The sequence below is a fragment of the Salvelinus fontinalis genome, chromosome 24 (genome assembly GCF_029448725.1).
Source record: "Salvelinus fontinalis isolate EN_2023a chromosome 24, ASM2944872v1, whole genome shotgun sequence".
Taxonomy (NCBI): Eukaryota; Metazoa; Chordata; class Actinopteri; order Salmoniformes; family Salmonidae; genus Salvelinus; species Salvelinus fontinalis.
In genome coordinates this window covers 27,572,864-27,593,261 of record NC_074688.1, presented here as the reverse complement: position 1 = coordinate 27,593,261, position 20,398 = coordinate 27,572,864, and the positions used below count along the sequence as shown (strand labels likewise).

The following is a 20,398-nucleotide window of genomic DNA, read 5'->3' as shown; positions in this document are numbered from 1 at the left end:
GGAGGGGGAGGGCCGCCGTGCTAGGGTTGGATTACCTCACTGTGTCTACTGCTGCTGTCACAAGACACACACCCTCACCCACACAGACTGCTGCCGGCCGAGGTGATGACAGAGTGAGCTCACACAAATAGTGAGACTTAGTCAAGATACAGGCAGAGAGAGAGACAGAGGACAGAGAGAGAGCGACAGAAAGAGAGAGACAGGAGACAGAGAGCGAGAGAGAGACAGAGACAGAGAAAGACAGACAGAAACAGAGAGACAGACAGAGAGAAAGACAGACAGATAGAGAGAGAGACAGACATACAGAGAGAGAGAGAGAGACAGACAGAGAGACAGAGAGAGAGAGAGAAACAGAGAGAGACAGACAGAGAGAGAGACGTACAGACAGAGAGACAGAGAGAGAGATAGAGAGGGGCAGACAGAGGGGGGCAAACAGAGAGGGGGAGACAGACAGGGGCAGACAGAGAGGGGCAGACAGAGAGAGGGAAAGAGAGAAAAAGAGAGTTGGGGAAATTAAGCTGTCACTTTTCACAATAACATCATTGATAAACCAAGACATGCCACCACAGTGCGGGCTTATCAAGAAAGTGGTCCTTTGTTCAAATTAAGACCAGCGCTCGTGTTTCATAACATGATGTGAGCTCTATGGCGTCTTCCGTCTAACTATATCAAATAGGAATGTTTTCATATACCTTTAAAAACTTTGATGTCAATATCTGAAAGTGTACATCCGCTTTGGTATCCAAACCTATAATCTAGCTCACAATTACATTTTTCAACAATATAATGTGGGTATAATATCATCCTCCCATAGACCACAAATACCAATTCCTTTACTTTCAAAAGGCCATACATATGATTTTTACATTAGGATGTCTGAGGAATATTTATTCTAGGGTTTTCATATTCCAATAAAAGTTGGAAAATTGTTGTACTCCCTAAGCCAAGGGCTTGTATAGGAAGTGAAGGGGGTTTGGCTCAGGGCTCAATGCACTTTCTACCTCTTCCACATGGTTTGTTATTGCAATAGGGATTCGTGGTGGGATGAAACCCTATCACATACATGGGTTTAACATGGCAACACACACCACAACTTCATACTAATAGTAAACATTAAAGGAGCCTCTCTCTATAATGATCTAATGATCTAACTCTGGAAAAGAGGTTGCAAGATGAGGGAAACCTGCCCCTTCTATGTCAGCCTGCTCTGTGTATGATGGAGATTCTCTCTTGGCAATGGCTCACATTAGATCTGTATTAGATTGCCAGTCTGTTCCCAGTGCTGTGCGAAACAGCTCCGTTTTTTTCACTTGAAGACCAATCCTGGACAGCCTCTGAAACGCTTTAGAAACGCTTTTTCACCATATAATCGAATAATTTAACCTTCTGTAGTAACACAATACGCACACCAGGTCTGTGTGACGTGTGTGTGTATATGGTACAGTGGGGAGAACAAGTATTTGACACACTGCCGATTTTGCAGGTTTTCCTACTTACAAAGCATGTAGAGGTCTGTAATTTTTTATCATAGCTACACTTCAATGTGAGAGACGGAATCTAAAACAAAAATCCAGAAAATCACATTGTATGATTTTTAAGTAATTAATTAGCATTTTATTGCATGACATAAGTATTTGATCACCTACCAACCAGTAAGAATTCCGGCTCTCACAGACCTGTTAGTTTTTCTTTAAGAAGCCCTCCTGTTCTCCACTCATTACCTGTAATAACTGCACCTGTTTGAACTCGTTACCTGTATAAAAGACAACCGTCCACACACTCAATCAAACAGACTCCAACCTCTCCACAATGGCCAAGACCAGAGAGCTGTGTAAGGACATCAGGGATAAAATTGTAGACCTGCACAAGGCTGGGATGGGCTACAGGACAATAGACAAGCAGCTTGGTGAGAAGGCAACAACTGTTGGCGCAATTATTAGAAAATGGAATAAGTTCAAGATGGCGGTCAATCACCCTCGGTCTGGGGCTCCATGCAAGATCTCACCTCGTGGGGCATCAATGATCATGAGGAAGGTGAGGGATCAGCCCAGAACTACACGGCAAGACCTGGTCAATGACCTGAAGAGAGCTGGGACCACAGTCTCAAAGAAACCATTAGTAACACACTACGCCGTCATAGATTAAAATCCTGCAGCGCACGCAAGGTCCCCCTGCTCAAGCCAGCGCATGTCCAGGCCCGTCTGAAGTTTGCCCGTCTGAAGTTTCCTCTGGATGAAATAGAGGAGGAATGGGAGAAGGTCATGTGGTCTGATGAGACAAAAATAGAGCTTATTGGTCTAAACTCCATTCGCCGTGTTTGGAGGAAGAAGAAGGATGAGTACAACCCCAAGAACACCATCCCAACCGTGAAGCATGGAGATGGAAACATCATTCTTTGGGGATGCTTTTCTGCAAAAGGGACAGGACGACTGCACCGTATTGAGGGGAGGATGGATGGGGCCATGTTTCGCGAGATCTTGGCCAACAACCTCCTTCCCTCAGTAAGAGCATTGAAGATGGGTTGTGGCTGGGTCTTCCAGCATGACAACGACCCGAAACACACAGCCAGGGCAACTAAGGAGTGGCTCCGTAAGAAGCATCTCAAGGTCTTGGAGTGGCCTAGCCAGTCTCCAGACCTGAACCCAATAGAAAATCTTTGGAGGGAGCTGAAAGTCCGTATTGCCCAGCGACAGCCCCGAAACCTGAAGGATCTGGAGAAGGTCTGTATGGAGGAGTGGGCCAAAATCCCTGCTGCAGTGTGTGCAAACGTGGTCAAGAACTACAGGAGACGTATGATATCTGTAATTGCAAACAAAGGTTTCTGTACCAAATATTAAGTTCTGCTTTTCTGATGTATCAAATACTTATGTCATGCAATAAAATGCAAATTAATTACTTAAAAATCATACAATGTGATTTTCTGGATTTTTGTTTTAGATTCCGTCTCTCACAGTTGAAGTGTACCTATGATAAAACATTACAGACCTCTACATGCTTTGTAAGTAGGAAAACCTGAAAAATCGGGCAGTGTATCAAATACTTCTTCTCCCCACTGTATATAAAGTGCATTCGTAAAGTATTCAGACCCCTTGACTTTTTCAACATTTTGTTACATTAGAGCCTTATTCTAAAATTGATTAAATAAACACTGCATAATGATAAAGTGAAAAAGGGTTTTTAGAAATGTTTGTAAATGTATTAAAAATAAAAAAACAGAAATAGTTTATTTACATAAGTATTCAGACCCTTTGCTATGAGACTCGGAATTGACCTCAGGTGCATCCTGTTTCCATTGATCATCCTTGAGATGTTTCTACAACTTGGAGTCCACCGTTGGTAAATTCAATTAATTGGACATGATTTGGTTAGGCACACACACCAATCTATATAAGGTCCCACAGTTGACAGTGCATGTCAGAGCAAAAATCAAGTCATGAGGTCGAAGGAATCGTTGGTAGAGCTCCGAGACAGGATTGTGTCGAGGCACAGATCTGGGAAAGGGTGCCAAAACATTTCTGCAGCATTGAAGGTCCCCAAGAACACAGTGGCCTCCATCATTCTTAAACGGAAGAAGTTTGGAACCACCAAGACTCTTCCTAAAGCTGACCGCCCGGCCAAACTGAGCAATCAGGGGAGAAGGGCCTGGGGGCAGGGAGAAACTTGCCTGTTGTGATAATTTAAAAATATACCAGTTTCATTTAAGGATCCCAAAAAATTGACAGCTGTGCCATACAGACTTTAAAATAGTTTTAAAATAGTTGAGAAGAGATTTTCGATGTACCGATTCCACGGCACGTTTTATGAATTGATACGCAAAACGACGACGGATTCAAAAATGTGAATTTTTCAATTGAATTATTATACGAAATTCTTGCAACCAATAGAATGTTATATATATGGAGGATACAACCTTCCCAGCTCTGCTGCAAAGAGACAGTCATTAGAAAGTTTGTTCTGGTACTGTCCATATGAAACTTGTTTTCGCTCACAGGTTCAGGAATGGCCGAAGAATTGCAACATTTAACTGGAGCTAACTCTGCAAATAGCACTGCTGGTTGACTTGAAAAGTCATAGTCAATAATCAATAATATAATAAAAGTTTTAGCTGTTTTTTAAATCTTTAATTCACAATCTGTAGAAACTATGAGAATAGAAAGGTTCAGAACTTTTGTGAAAAATATATGGCAAATAGAAATCCAATATGGATGGTGTTAAGAGATAGTTGGGAAGGGTAGTGGAGCTGAAGGGTGGGACTAATAAGACAACCAAAGTAGAATATACGGTGTCTGTAGGATGTATATAGGACCGGAGCTTTTGTGAAAGAGCACAGCTAAAAATATATGGCAAATATAAATCAAACTTGATGGACATCAGAGATAGATGGGAGAGGGTGAGGGTAGAAGGAGGACAGGACTAAAAACAAACAGGATATAACTATTGTAAAATAGTTAGTGTCCACAAAATGTATACTGGATGTATAAGCTGGAAGTAGAAGCCTAAGAGTTGCTGTTCACTAGTTTACTCCAGGGTAGTAGGGTTAGCGGAAAATAATAAAGGAACATATATTTTAAAAAGGTGTGTGTGTATGTTTGTATGCATGCTAATATATATATATATACACTAATATATATACACACACACACACACACACACACACACACACACACACACACACACACACACACACACGTATGTATATTTATATATGTGGGTATGTATGTATGTGTGTATGTGTATATACACACAGTTGAAGTCGGAAGTTTAAATACACCTTAGCCAAATACATTTAAACTCAGTTTTTCACCATTCCTGACATTTAATCCTAGTAAAAAATCCCTGTCTTAGGTCAGTTAGGATCACCACTTTATTTTAAGAATGTGAAATGGCAACACCTTAGCCAAATACATTTAAACTCAGTTTTTCACCATTCCTGACATTTAATCCTAGTAAAAAATCCCTGTCTTAGGTCAGTTAGGATCACCACTTTATTTTAAGAATGTGAAATGGCAGCATCATGTTGTTGGGGTGCTTTGCTGCAGGAGGGACTGGTGCACTTCACAAAATAGATGGCATCATGAGGCTGGAAAGTTATGTGGATATATTGAAGCAACATCTCAAGACATCAATCAGGAAGTTAAAGCTTGGTCGCAAATGGGTGACCCCAAGCATACTTCCAAAGTTCTGGCAAAATGGATTAAGGACAACAAAGTCAAGGTATTGGAGTGGCCATCACAAAGCCCTGACCTCAATCCCATAGAAAATATGTGGGCCGAACTGAAAAAGCGTGTGCGAGCAAGGAGGTCTACAAAACTGACTCAGTTACACCAGCTCTGTCAGGAGGAATGGGCCAAAATTCATCCAACTTATTGTGGAAAGCTTGTGGAAGGCTACCCGAAACGTTTGACCTAAGTTATACAATTTAAAGGCAATGCTATCAAATACTAATTTAGTGTATGTACACTTCTGACCCACTGGGAATGTGATAAAAGAAACAAAAGCTGAAATAAATAATTCTCTCTACTATCATGTCACATTCTTAAAATAAAGTCGTGATCCTAACTGACCTAAGAGGGATTTTTTACTAGTATTATTTGTATTATTAGTATGTATTTGGCTAAGGTGTATGTAAACTTCCGACTTCAACTATATATATAGTTGAAGTCGGAAGTTTACATACACCTTAGCCAAATACATACTAATAATACAAATAATACTAGTAAAAATTCCCTCTTAGGTCAGTTAGGATCACGACTTTATTTAGTATGTATTTGGCTAAGGTGTATGTAAACTTCCGACTTCAACTATATAGTTGAAGTCGGAAGTTTACATACACCTTAGCCAAATACATACTCTATATATATATACACATACACACACATATATACACATATACACATATATATATATAAAATGGCATCATATATAAAATATACATATATATATATATACATCATGCTGTGGGGAAGTTTTTCAGCAGCAGGGACTTGGAGACTAGTCTGGATCGAGGGAAAGATGAACAGAGCTAAGTACAGCGAGATCCTTGATAAAAACCTGCTCCAGAGCGCTCAGGACCTCAGACTGGGGCGAAGGTTCACCTTCCAACAGGACAACAACCCTAAGCACACAGCCAAGACAACAAAGGAATGGCTTCGGGTCAAGTCTCTGAATGTCCTTGAGTAGCCCAGCCAGAGCCGGAACATCTCTTGAGACGTGAAAGTAGCTGTCCAGCGACACACCCATCCAACCTGACAGAGCACAAGAGGATCTGGCAGAGAAGAATGGAAGAAACTCTAAATACAGGTGTGCCAAGCTTGTAGCGTCATACCCAAGAAGACACGAGGCTCTAATCGCTGCCAAAGGTGCTTCAACAAAGTACTTAGTACAGGGTCTGAATACTTATGTAAATGTGATATTTTAGTTTTTATTTTTAATAAAAAAACATTTTGCTTATTCATTACGGGGTATTGTGTGTAGATTGATGAGGGGAAAAAATTATTTAATACATTTTAGAATAAGGCTGTAACGTAACAAAATGTGAAAAAAGTAAAGAGGTCTGAAAACGTTCCTAAATTCACTGTATGTGTGTGTGTTTGATCAGCGCGAGGGAAAAGAGGGTCATCAATTCATATTTAAAGCCTGTTCCATGTGGCCATTTCATCCAACAACCCGTATTAGAACAAATTGACCTGCTTTTGCAGATCACTCTCAGTACAGCGGATGTGGGGCTCTTTCTAAATTTCCCTGTGGCTCAATTTAAAACAATGGAACACTTACAGAGAAGAAAAACATGACTAAAAGTGACGTATTAGGACATTCTCAGCTTCATCAGTGGACATATATACGACAAGCATAAAAAAGGCTTAAAATTCCAGAGAATATCTGAGAGAGAAAATACAAATTTTGAAAATAAATAAAAGTTAAGTTGGAGGGGGAGGAGTGTATTCGTAAATATAAATAAACACAAGTCTTCCGTCTCGGAAGCTTCCTGCTTTATTTGATTAAGCGGGGTGAAAAACAGAGCAGTCATGCTCCTTGCTTTTCTTCCTCTCCCCTTCCCCTGCAATCTTGGGCTCCTTAATGGGAATCGGAAGTTTAAGTGGAGCAGCCTGGCTAGCCCCGGTCTAACCTCCCCATCTGGAGGGGGACTTGCCAGCCTTGGGGCTACTTCCAACCCTTCCCAGCTGCTGGGTTTGGGCCCTTTTTGTTTTCGTGGGCTTGAGAAAGCATATTTTTATAAATGATTGCCATATCCTCCACCAGCTGCTGACCCTGCTCTCTCCGACTCGCGTCCCTGAATGGGGCATGGTTCTCATTTAGGGCACCGGCCCGTGGCTCGCTGAGGGTCCTGACCCCACCTCTGTTAGCACGCTAGCAAAACAGCTATGACAGTCAGCACACTAGCCAACAGCTCTGTGTCAAAGACTTGGAGCTATTAGCTATACACTAGCAAGCACTACAGGTCTGAGTAAATGAATGGGGCCGAGCTCCCTGCCATCCAGGATCTCTATACCAGGCAGTGTCAGTGGAAGGCCCTAACAATTGTCAAAGACTCCAGCCACCGAAGCCACCGAAGTCATAGACTGTTCTCTCTGCTACCGCACCACAAGCAATACCAATGCACCAAGTCTGGAATCAACAGGACCCTGAACAGCTTCTACCCCCAAGCCATAAGACTACGATAGTTGACCAAAATGCTACCCAAACTATCTGTGTTGACCCTCTATGCACAACTCTTTTGATTCATCACATACTGCTGCTGCTACATTTTTTATTATCTATCCAGTTGCCTAGCCACTTTAGCCCCACCTATATGCACCGAACCAGTCAAAAGTTTGGGCACACTTACTCATTCAAATAATAGTGAAGATATCAAAATTATGAAATAACACATATGGAATCATGTAGTAACCAAAAATGTGTTTCAGATTCTTCAAAGTAGCCACCCTTTGCATATTCTCAACCAGCTTCACCTGGAATGTTTTTCCAACAGTCTTGAAGGAGTTCCCACATATGTTGAGCACTTGTTGGCTGCTATTCCGGTGCAACTCATCCCAAACCATCTCAATTGGGTTGAGGTCGGGTGATTGTGGAGGCCAGGTCATCTGATGCAGCACTCCAACACTCTCTTTCTTGGTCAAATATCCCTCACACAGCCTGGAGGTGTGTTGGGTCATTGTCCTGTTGAAAAACAAATGATAGTCCCACTAAGTGCAAACCAGACGGAATGGCATATCGCTGCATAATGCTGTGGTTGCCATGCTGGTCAAGTGTGCCTTGAATTCTAAATAAATCACTGACAGTGTTACCAGCAAACCACCCCATCACACCTCCTCCTCCATGCTTCACGGTGGGAACCACAAATGCGGAGATCATCTGCTCACCTACTCTGCGTCTCACAAAGACATGGCGGTTGGAACCAAAAATCTCTAATTTGGATTCATGAGACCAATTGAAATGCATTCCAGGTGACTACCTCATGAAGCTGGTTGGGAGTTTGCCAAAAGTGTGCAAAGCTGTTATCAAGGCAAAGGGTGGCTACTTTGAAGAATCTCAAATATAAAATATATTTTGATTTGTTTAACATTTGTTTGGTTACTACATGATTTCATACGTGTTATTTCAAAGTTTTGATGTCTTCGCTAAAATTCTACAATTCAGAAACTTGTCAAAATAAAGATAAACCTGGAATGAATACGTGTGTCCAAACTTTTGACTGGTACTGTATATGAAAAATCAACACTAATATATCTTGATTAGATAAGTATTTAACCCATAACCCCCCGATTTTGCCTGTGCGTAGCTCTATTACGTTACTTTTTATCCTAAATAACTCTCTAGTCTTTGCCGATGACAAGAATACCCATAACATGATGCAGCCACCACCATGCTTGAAAATATGAAGAGTGGTACTCAGAGATGTGTTTGCCGCAAACAGGACAGGAAGTTAATTTCATTTTTTGCAGTATTACTTTAGTGCAGTGGTTGCCAAATGTTTTATAGTCCCGTACCCCTTCAAACATTCAACCTCCAGCTGCGTACCCCCTCTAGCACAGACATTTGGAAACAAAACATGCCAACTTAATTAATTTTATCTCTATTTCTGCTTTTTGTGACTCCTATCTTTGACTCCTAGGATTACAGGGATTCTCCGCAAATATATTCAATGTGCAGGCCAACATTGAGGCTATGATAAAGAAGTTGGAGCTCTTCTCTGTCTGCATTAGGTCTAAGACAGGCATTCCGCTAGCGGAACCCCTCGACAACATTCCGCTGAAAAGGCAGCGCGGGAAATTCAAAAATATTTTTTAGAAATATGTAACTTTCAAACATTAACAAATCCAATACAGCAAATGAAAGATACACATCTTGTTAATCTACCCATTGTGTCCGATTTCAAAAATGCTTTACAGCGAAAGCACAGCATAAGATTATGTTAGATCACCGCCAAGTCAAAAAACACACAGCCACTTTTCCAGCCAAAGATAGGAGTCACAAAAAGCAGAAATAGAGATAAAATTAATCACTAACCTTTGATGATCTTCATCAGATGACACTCATAGGACTTCATGTTACACAATACATATATGTTTTGTTTGATAAAGTTCATATTTATATCCAAAAACCTCAGTTTACATTGGCGCCATGTTCAGAAATGCCTCCAAAAAATCCTGAGAAATTGCAGAGAGCCACGTCAAATAACATAAATACTCATCAAAAACTTTGATGATACATGTTTCACATAGAATTAACCTGTTGGGGATGGGGGCGCTGTTTAGACTATTTATGCTAATGTGGCTAATTTTTTAAACGGCTTCCCACAAAATCCTTGATCGTACAATATGCATATTATTATTATTATTGGATAGAAAACAGTCTATAGTTTCTATAGGAGTTGAAATTTTGTCTCTAAGTGGAACAGAGCCCATTCTACAGCAATTTCCCTGACATGGAGTCAGATTTGAGAAACGTTGGCCACTTTTCTGAAGTCATTTAAACGGGCACTGTCGTTGCTATGACTATACGGACACTTCTTACGTCTTCCCCTGGATGCCTTTACGTGATGACGATTCCAACGGGCTCGATTGCTCGTTCACAGGCCCTACAAATGAAAAAAACCTTTAGCTAGCAAGTCTTTTCTTGCTGCGTAACGCGCGTGGAAGACACCGACCCTCTCCTGTTCCAAGCGTTAGTTTAGCCTGTTATATTTCTCCGGTCATCTTTTCACTCGTTATAGGAGTTACAAACATCACAAAGTAGTTAATTTAAAGCGTTTTATAGCAGTTTATATCCGTTTAGTGCGATTTTGGGACATTTATTTTTGCAACGATGTGAAAAGTTGGGCAAGCTTTTCAGTTCATCCCGAACGTAGTTGACATTTCCACATGGCAAGAGGACAGCTTTCCACCAAAAGACGATTTCTCCCAAGAAAGGATCCTTTGCCCAAGATACTGATGGAAGAACAGCTCAAGGTAGGACATTTTTATTATGATAAATCGTGTTTCTGTCGAAACATTTTAGTGGCTTAGGACGCCATGTTTTTTGACGTAGCTTCGCTTGGCGCAAACTGTATTGAAAAGTAAGGATAAATTAAAAAATGTAATAACGCAATTGTATTAAGAATTAAATTGTCTATCAATCCCTGTCCACCCTATATTTTTTAGTCACGTTTATGAGTATTTATGTATAAGAGTAGATCACTGTCTAAGTGGCGCAAGGACGTTTTCTTTACCAGCTTGTCTACATTTCACATTGTCTAACCATGATTTTGGTGGCTAAATATAAACATTTTCGATCAAACTGTATATGCATGTTGTAATGTGATGTTACAGGAGTGTCATCGGAAGAATTCTGAGAAGGTTAGTGAAAAAATTAATATCTTTTGGCGATGTTGACTTTTATCGCTCACTTTGGCTAGAATCAATGCTGGGCTGCTAATTGCTATGTGCTAAGCTAATATAACGATTTATTGTGTTTTCGCTGTAAGACACTTAGAAAATCTGAAATATTGTCTGTATTCACAGGATCTGTGTCTTTCGATTCGTGTATGCTGTGTATTTTTACGAAATGTTTGATGATTAGTAGTTAGGTAAACACGTTGCTCATTGTAATTATTCTAGTCCATTTGTGATGGTGGGTGCAATTGTAAACTATGCCATATACCTGAAATATGCACTTTTTTCTAACAAAACCTATCCCATACCATAAATATGTTATCAGACTGTCATCTAATGAGTTTTTTTGTTGGTTAGGGGCTATAAATATCTTAGTTTAGCCGAATTGGTGATGGCTACTGGTGTTGGTGGACAAATAAAAGATGGTGGATTATGCTAATGTGTTTTTAGGTAATAGATGTACATCTTTACATATTGTGTCTTCCCTGTAAAACATTTTAAAAATCGGAAATGTTGACTGGATTCATAAGATCTGTGTCTTTCATTAGCTGTATTGGACTTTAATGTGTGAAAGTTAAATATTTTAAAAAAATATTTTTTTTGAATTTCGCGGCACTGGTTTTTCAGTGGGGGGGGGGGGGGTGTGCCGCTAGCGCCACGCTGATCCTAGACAGGTTAAAGATACACTTGTTCTTAATGCAACCACTGTGTCAGATTTCAAAAAAACTTTACGGAAAAAGCATACCATGCAATAATCTGAGACGGGGCACAGAATAAAAAAATTATAAATCCGCCATGTTAGAGTCAACAGAAATCAGAAATTACATTATAAAATTCCCTTACCTTTGATTATCTTCATCAGAATGCACTCCAGGAATCCTAGTTCCACAATAAATTGTTGTTTTGTTCGATAATGTCCATCATTTATGTCCAAGTAGCTACTTTTGTTAGCACGTTTAGTACACATATCCAAACGCTTGTGCAGGTCCAGCCGAACGTCGGACGAAAACTTCAAAAAGTTATATTACAGGTCGAAGAAACTTATCAAACTAAGTATAGAATCAATCTTTAGGATGGTTGTTATCATAAATATTCAATAACATTCCAACCGGAGAATTCCTTTGTCTGTAGAGAAGCAATGGAACGCAGGTCACTATCATGTGAAATGCGCATGACCAGGACCTGGCTCTCTGCCAGACCACTGACTCAAACAGCTCCCATCTGGCTCCACATCACAGTAGAAGCCTCATTCAAGGTTCTACAGGCTGTTGACATCTAGTGGAAGCCGTAGGAAGTGCAAACAGATCCATATCCTACTGTGCATTCAATAGGGGCTGATTTGAAAATCGACCAACCTCAGATATCCCACTTCCTGGTTGGATTCTTCTCAGGTTTTCACCTGCCATGAGTTCTGTTATACTCACAGACATCATTCAAACAGTTTTAGAAACTTCAGAGTGTTTTCTATCCAATAATAATAATAATAATATGCATATATTAGCATCTGGGACAGAGTAGGACGCAGTTCACTCTGGGCACGCTATTCATCCAAAAGTGAAAATGCTGCCCCCTATCCCCAAAAAGTTAACAAGGAAACACACAGGTCTTTCCATCATTGTATGATTTTTTGTGTGAAAATGAACTCAATCTTACGGACAATGCCAAATTTGATATAGCGAAGCACCTGAGTGAGTTGGGTGCGCAATTACGCAGGTACTTTCCCAAAACGGATGACACAAACAACTGGATTCGTTATCCCTTTCATGCCCTGCCTCCAGTCCCACTTACCGATATCTGAACAAGAGAGCCTCATCGAAATTGCAACAAGCGGTTCTGTGAAAAATGAATTTAAATCAGAAGCCACTGCCAGATTTCTGGATTGGGCTGCGCTCAGAGTATCCTGCCTTGGCAAATCGCTCTGTTAAGACACTGATGCCCTTTGCAACCACGTACCTATGTGAGAGTGGATTCTCGGCCTTCACTAGCATGAAAACTAAATACAGGCACAGACTGTGTGTGGAAAGTTATTTAAGACTTAGACTCTCTCCAATACAACCAACATTGCAGTTATGTGCATCCTTTCAAGCACAACCTTCTCATTAACCTGTTGGGGATGGGGGCGCTGTTTAGACTATTTATGCTAATGTGGCTAATTTTTTAAACGGCTTCCCACAAAATCCTTGATCGTACAATATGCATATTATTATTATTATTGGATAGAAAACAGTCTATAGTTTCTATAGGAGTTGAAATTTTGTCTCTAAGTGGAACAGAGCCCATTCTACAGCAATTTCCCTGACATGGAGTCAGATTTGAGAAACGTTGGCCACTTTTCTGAAGTCATTTAAACGGGCACTGTCGTTGCTATGACTATACGGACACTTCTTACGTCTTCCCCTGGATGCCTTTACGTGATGACGATTCCAACGGGCTCGATTGCTCGTTCACAGGCACTACAAATGAAAAAAACCTTTAGCTAGCAAGTCTTTTCTTGCTGCGTAACGCGCGTGGAAGACACCGACCCTCTCCTGTTCCAAGCATTAGTTTAGCCTGTTATATTTCTCCGGTCATCTTTTCACTCGTTATAGGAGTTACAAACATCACAAAGTAGTTAATTTAAAGCGTTTTATAGCAATTTATATCCGTTTAGTGCGATTTTGGGACATTTATTTTTGCAACGATGTGAAAAGTTGGGAACGCTTTTCAGTTCATCCCGAACGTAGTTGACATTTCCACATGGCAAGAGGACAGCTTTCCACCAAAAGACGATTTCTCCCAAGAAAGGATCCTTTGCCCAAGATACTGATGGAAGAACAGCTCAAGGTAGGACATTTTTATTATGATAAATCGTGTTTCTGTCGAAACATTTTAGTGGCTTAGGACGCCATGTTTTTTGACGTAGCTTCGCTTGGCGCAAACTGTATTGAAAAGTAAGGATAAATTAAAAAATGTAATAACGCAATTGTATTAAGAATTAAATTGTCTATCAATCCCTGTCCACCCTATATTTTTTAGTCACGTTTATGAGTATTTATGTATAAGAGTAGATCACTGTCTAAGTGGCGCAAGGACGTTTTCTTTACCAGCTTGTCTACATTTCACATTGTCTAACCATGATTTTGGTGGCTAAATATAAACATTTTCGATCAAACTGTATATGCATGTTGTAATGTGATGTTACAGGAGTGTCATCGGAAGAATTCTGAGAAGGTTAGTGAAAAAATTAATATCTTTTGGCGATGTTGACTTTTATCGCTCACTTTGGCTAGAATCAATGCTGGGCTGCTATGTGCTATGTGCTACGCTAATATAACGATTTATTGTGTTTTCGCTGTAAGACACTTAGAAAATCTGAAATATTGTCTGTATTCACAGGATCTGTGTCTTTCGATTCGTGTATGCTGTGTATTTTTACGAAATGTTTGATGATTAGTAGTTAGGTAAACACGTTGCTCATTGTAATTATTCTAGTCCATTTGTGATGGTGGGTGCAATTGTAAACTATGCCATATACCTGAAATATGCACTTTTTTCTAACAAAACCTATCCCATACCATAAATATGTTATCAGACTGTCATCTAATGAGTTTTTTTGTTGGTTAGGGGCTATAAATATCTTAGTTTAGCCGAATTGGTGATGGCTACTGGTGTTGGTGGACAAATAAAAGATGGTGGAATATGCTAATGTGTTTTTAGGTAATAGATGTACATCTTTACATATTGTGTCTTCCCTGTAAAACATTTTAAAAATCGGAAATGTTGACTGGATTCATAAGATCTGTGTCTTTCATTAGCTGTATTGGACTTTAATGTGTGAAAGTTAAATATTTTAAAAAAATATTTTTTTTGAATTTCGCGGCACTGGTTTTTCAGTGGGGGGGGGGGGGGTGTGCCGCTAGCGCCACGCTGATCCTAGACAGGTTAACCTGTGGTGAGTTATTCACAATTTTCGATGAACAAATATTTTTTTTAATGTAAGATGGCTAAATAAAGAGCAAAATTATTGATTATTATTCTATTATTATTTGTGCCCTGGTCCTATAAGAGCTCTTTGTCACTTCCCACGAGCCGGGTTGTGACAAAAACTCACACTCATTCTTATGTTTAATAAATTTATTGTTTAGTGTGTGTGTGGCAGGCTTACAATGATGGCAAAAAACAACACGTGAGAGTGTGCTGACCCTGGTGCTAGAAGGGGGTACGCAGCTGGAGGTTGAATGTTTGAAGGGGTACGGGACTATAAAAAGTTTGGTCACCAGGAAGGAACAGGAAGAGAGGAGGAGTAAGACACACCTTGGCTGCCTTCTTAGTGAAACTTTTAAACCCCCAGACAACCTGCATTCCTGAAATACCAGCCCCCCTGCATGTGTAAAGGGGCTGGCCAGGCACCGGGTGTTGATGAAAAATAGATCAGGCCTTGTTAGTGCAGAGGTGGGTGGTGGTGCCAGCGCACAGTGTGCAGTGAGGGATGGAGGGGGCAGCATGTGTGTGCTGCTACATTATGTATGAGGGCCTGTCTGTTGGATTATTCACAAGGCCATAGACTCCTCAGGTGAGGGCGATGCAGCCCACAGCCAAACAGGCCTGTTCTTTCACAGTGTGTTTTTGTGCGCAGACTTTTTCACAGCTGGCTGGCTGGACACTCATACACACACCTTCTTTACCATCAGATTGTAGTAGGCACATGCAAGATGTATATCCATAGAGAAGGGTACGAAGCATAGCTGATACACATGCACCCTCTTGGTGCTGTCGACACTTTCCCTCTCCCAACCTCCCGTTGCCTCCCGTTTCACCCCTGTGTCCGACAGAGAGAGAAACACAGCTCGTTTCCATGCTCTGTCTGGTAATTGCACAGTAATACTTCATTATGGCAGGGCTGTAATTTGGGACCAGACTCTTCAAAGCAGCTACAACCTCCTTGCGGGCGGCCACGGATACTTTAAGTCCACCCAACGGTCGTTCTGTTTGGACTGCTATTGTTTTTGGCTTATCGGAACCTTCCAAAATACACATGGAACGGCAATCACTGCGTATTTCTGCGTTATAATTGTGGTGCTGATTACAAAGTATAGGATAAATGGCTGAAATTGGGCCGGCTGGAGAGCCAAAGAGAACATACAGTAGAACTAACAGTGAACAGGAGAGAGACTTCTAGTCAAACACTGTGGAGGAGATGAAACTACTACTGTGGTTGCCAGTTGTTGACCTGGGGTGTGTTCAGCAGGATCAAACATTCAGAGGTGTTGCAAAAAACACTTTGAAGATCAATGAGTTGCATTCAAGGATCAATGTTCGGGATGTTATGGTATTGGCAGATACCCCCAGGGCAGGTGTGAGGGTAAGTGGAGTGTGAGGGGTGCAGTGTGTATAATGTGTGTGTTACGTGTCTACAGTATGGAGTGAGAGATGGGGCTGTGTGGAGTGGAAGTGTGCGCGGGACGTGGTCTGTGTGTGGACAGACGGAGAGACAGACAGAGAGGACGACCTATGGACTAGGGACTCACTGGGCACAACAGAATCACATGCTGCTCATTTGGGTTGGAGGTTGGAGACATTCAGTAACCAGGTCAGGAGGCACGGTTCACACTCAGACTTAGCTGTGTTCACTTACTCAGGCGTAGCCATTTGGGTTTCACCCAAACATGAAACAGCTTTATTCATTTGTTAGGACAATAGTTTATTAGTAGAATGCTGTAAAGGGTAGTAGTGTGGAGATACAGATGGCGTGTCTATCTGTATCACACACAACAGAGATGTACATGAAGTCCAATGTGTAGCCAACACACTGATGGACTACAATGTCTACATTGGCTGTGGCTGTGTAGCGGTAAGAGCCTACAACAGGGTGTACAGTACTAACCGTAGGATAGGACCTGTGAGTCCAGAGAGAATTCTAGTTTAAACAAAGCCCTGCCACCTCCCCTTCCTCCCTCAGTATAAATAATTCAACACACACAGTCACACACATCACACTCTAACACACACTCTGCTCCTGGCTCTCCTTGTTGTGTTCATTATACACACATGGTCACACACATACACACACACACACATATACACACAAACACACACAGAACCAGGGGGCTACATCATGCAAGGATGTCTCCCTCTCATCCACAATACACACACCCTGCATGCAGTGGTATGAAGTACTTAAGTAAAAATACTTGAAAGTACTACTTAAGTAACTTCTACTTTTACTTTACTACAGTCCTGAAGAAAATAATGTACTTTTTACCCAACACATCTTCCCTGACACCCAAAAGTACTCATTACATTTTCAATGCTTAGCAGGACAGGAAAATTATCAAATTCACACTCATCAAGAGAACATCCCTGCTCATCCCAACTGCCTCTGATCTGGAGGACTCACTAAACACAAATGCTTAGTTTGTAAATTATGTCTGAGTGTTGGAGTGTGCCCCTGACTATCTGTAAATGATGACTGAGTGTTGGAGTGTGCCCCTGACTATCTGTAAATGATGACTGAGTGTTGGAGTGTGCCCCTGACTATCTGTAAATGATGACTGAGTGTTGGAGTGTGCCCCTGACTATCTGTAAATGATGTCTGAGTGTTGGAGTGTGCCCCTGACTATCTGTAAATGATGACTGAGTGTTGGAGTGTGCCCCTGACTATCTGTAAATTATGTCTGAGTGTTGGAGTGTGCCCCTGACTATCTGTAAATTATGTCTGAGTGTTGGAGTGTGTCCCTGACTATCTGTAAATGATGTCTGAGTGTTGGAGTGTGCCCCTGACTATCTGTAAATGATGTCTGAGTGTTGGAGTGTGCCCCTGACTATCTGTAAATGATGACTGAGTGTTGGAGTGTGCCCCTGACTATCTGTAAATTATGTCTGAGTGTTGGAGTGTGCCCCTGACTATCTGTAAATTATGTCTGAGTGTTGGAGTGTGTCCCTGACTATCTGTAAATGATGTCTGAGTGTTGGAGTGTGCCCCTGACTATCTGTAAATGATGACTGAGTGTTGGAGTGTACCCCTGACTGTCTGTAAATTATGACTGAGTGTTGGAGTGTGTCCCTGACTATCTGTAAGTGATGACTGAGTGTTGGAGTGTGTCCCTGACTATCTGTAAGTGATGACTGAGTGTTGGAGTGTACCCCTGACTGTCTGTAAATTATGTCTGAGTATTGGAGTGTGTCCCTGGCTATCCATAAATTTGCTTAATATAAGGAATTAGAAATGATTTATACTTTTAGTTTTGATACTTAAGTATATTTAAAACCAACTATTTTTATATACTTTTACTCAAGTAAATACTTTTACTCAAGTAGTATTTTACTGGGTGAATTTTCATTTTCAATTAAGGCATCTTACATTTTACTCAGGTATGACAATTGGCTACTTTTTCCACCACTGACTGCATGCACGCATTCATCTACCCGTGTGGGCCACAGAAGTGACAAACACAGACTTCTCCTCATGCTTAGACTTTAATGTCTCTACAAGCACACAACATTAGATCAACACTGACGATGTCCATATATTATACAGTCGATCAATGTCAATATCGTGTTATAATGTCATCACGTAATGTAAACAATGCAACAATGTTACTGTACAGCAGTTTTAACATTAACGTGCATACAGCACAGGACAGCATGGAAACAGACGTTACAAATATCACGGCTACGGAAGAATATCCAAAATAGATTTGAACGTTGTCAGCGACAGTCAAAACAAAAGCGCTCCTGGTAGGGGTGTGAGAGGGGCTTAGCTAGCATATATCTCTACCATTAACACATTAACAACAGGACAGGAGTGATGGAGGTATACATCTGGCTGTACACTGAGAGGACAGAACATTAGGAACACCTGATCTTTCCATGACAGACTGACCAGGTGAATCCAGGTGAAATCTATGATCCCTTTATTTTATTTATTTATTTTACCGTTATTTTACCAGGTAAGTTGACTGAGAACACGTTCTCATTTGCAGCAACGACCTGGGGAATAGTTACAGGGTAGAGGAGGGGGATGAATGAGCCAATTGTAAACTGGGGATTATTAGGTGACCGTGATGGTTGAGGGCCAGATTGGGAATTTAGCCAGGACACCGGGGTTAACACCCCTACTCTTACGATAAGTGCCATGGGATCTTTAATGACCTCAGAGAGTCAGGACACCCGTTTAACGTCCCATCCGAAAGACGGCACCCTACACAGGGCAGTGTCCCCAATCACTGCCCTGGGGCATTGGGATATATATATATTTTTTTCCCTTATTGATGTCACCTGTTAAATCCTCTTCAATCAGTGTAGATGAAGGGGATTTTTAAGCCTTGAGACAATTGAGACATGGATTGTGTATGTGTGCCAGTCAGAGGGTGAATGAGCAAGGCAAAAGATTGAAGTGCCTTTATGGTAGTAGGTGCCAGACGCACTGGTTTGAGTGTGTCGAGAACTGCAATGTTGCTGGGTTTTTCCACACACAACAGTTTCCCGTGTGTATCAAGAATTGTCTACTACCACCCAAAGGATATCCAGCCAACTTTCCTCAACTGTGGGAAGCATTGGCGTGAACATGGGCCAGCATCCCTGTGGAAAGCTTTCGACACCTTGCACAGTCCATGCCCTGATGAATTGAGGCTGTTCTGAGGGCAAAAGGGGCTGCAACTCAATATTATGAAGGTGTTCCTAATGTTTTGTACACTCAGTGTAGTGTTAGAGAGGGAAGGGGGGTATATTTTGACAGAGGGAGGAGAGCGCTACTCTCATACATAGGAGGTCATCTCCACATAGCCCTGACCTTCATGTGCACTACTAACCGCCTTTGTCAAAAAGAAAAGAAAAACACATGTTCTGCTCATAAGCCATACTATATTATGTTCCCAGCCCCTAACGGCAAATGCTGTTCAGTGTTCACTGTGCCTACCCATATCTAGTAATACAACACATCCAGAACACAATGAGAGAGGCAGCTGGGGCCACTTTCACTCTCACAGTTTCTCTCAGTATACAGCTGCAGGCTGGTAGTACCCTGACACTGCACTGACCTGGCGGCCATTTGGGGTCAATCTCTGAGCTGACATGGAGACGACTGTGTCTATAGGCTCCTGAACACAACTTTGGACTGCTGCAACCGGTGTGCTTCTTTTACAGTGGGGTTTGCAGGGTCTCTTCTAGTGGTCCTACCCTCATGGCAGACAGACAGACAGACAGACAGACAGACAGACAGACAGACAGACAGACAGACAGACAGACAGACGTCCTCTGTACTCTATGGAACCACCCAGCGCTGGCCCGTGGTCCTCTCCTCCATCTCTCCTCTCGCCTTTCCTCTTCACTCTCTCACAGTGATGGCAAATCAATAAAGGAAGTGGAGGGAGGAGATGGTGGAATGGACATGCATGCTTTAGAATATAAAAGGAGAGCAAAATAAATCGAAATGACAAATAAATATAAATACGGGCAGAGCAGGCCTCCTTTAGGATATACCTGCAGAAAACAAAACACACACAAAAAAAAACAGTTGTGTTTTAAAT

General features: G+C 41.4%; 1 protein-coding gene across 7 annotated transcripts in view; it reads right to left on the bottom strand.

The window, feature by feature from the left end:
* Window positions 1-20,398, bottom strand: part of LOC129822563 (BCAS3 microtubule associated cell migration factor-like) — a 347,331-nt gene that overhangs the window by 115,765 nt on the left and 211,168 nt on the right. The window contains exon 25 of one of the 7 annotated variants that reach the window (XM_055880896.1): window positions 18,329-20,351. The exons of the other annotated variants lie outside the window; for them this stretch is intronic. Within the exon in view, the coding sequence (XP_055736871.1) occupies window positions 20,341-20,351 (11 nt within the window). The 3' untranslated portion in view covers window positions 18,329-20,340. Of the gene's footprint in view, window positions 1-18,328; window positions 20,352-20,398 lie in introns of those variants that run through there. 7 annotated transcript variants of the gene reach the window in all.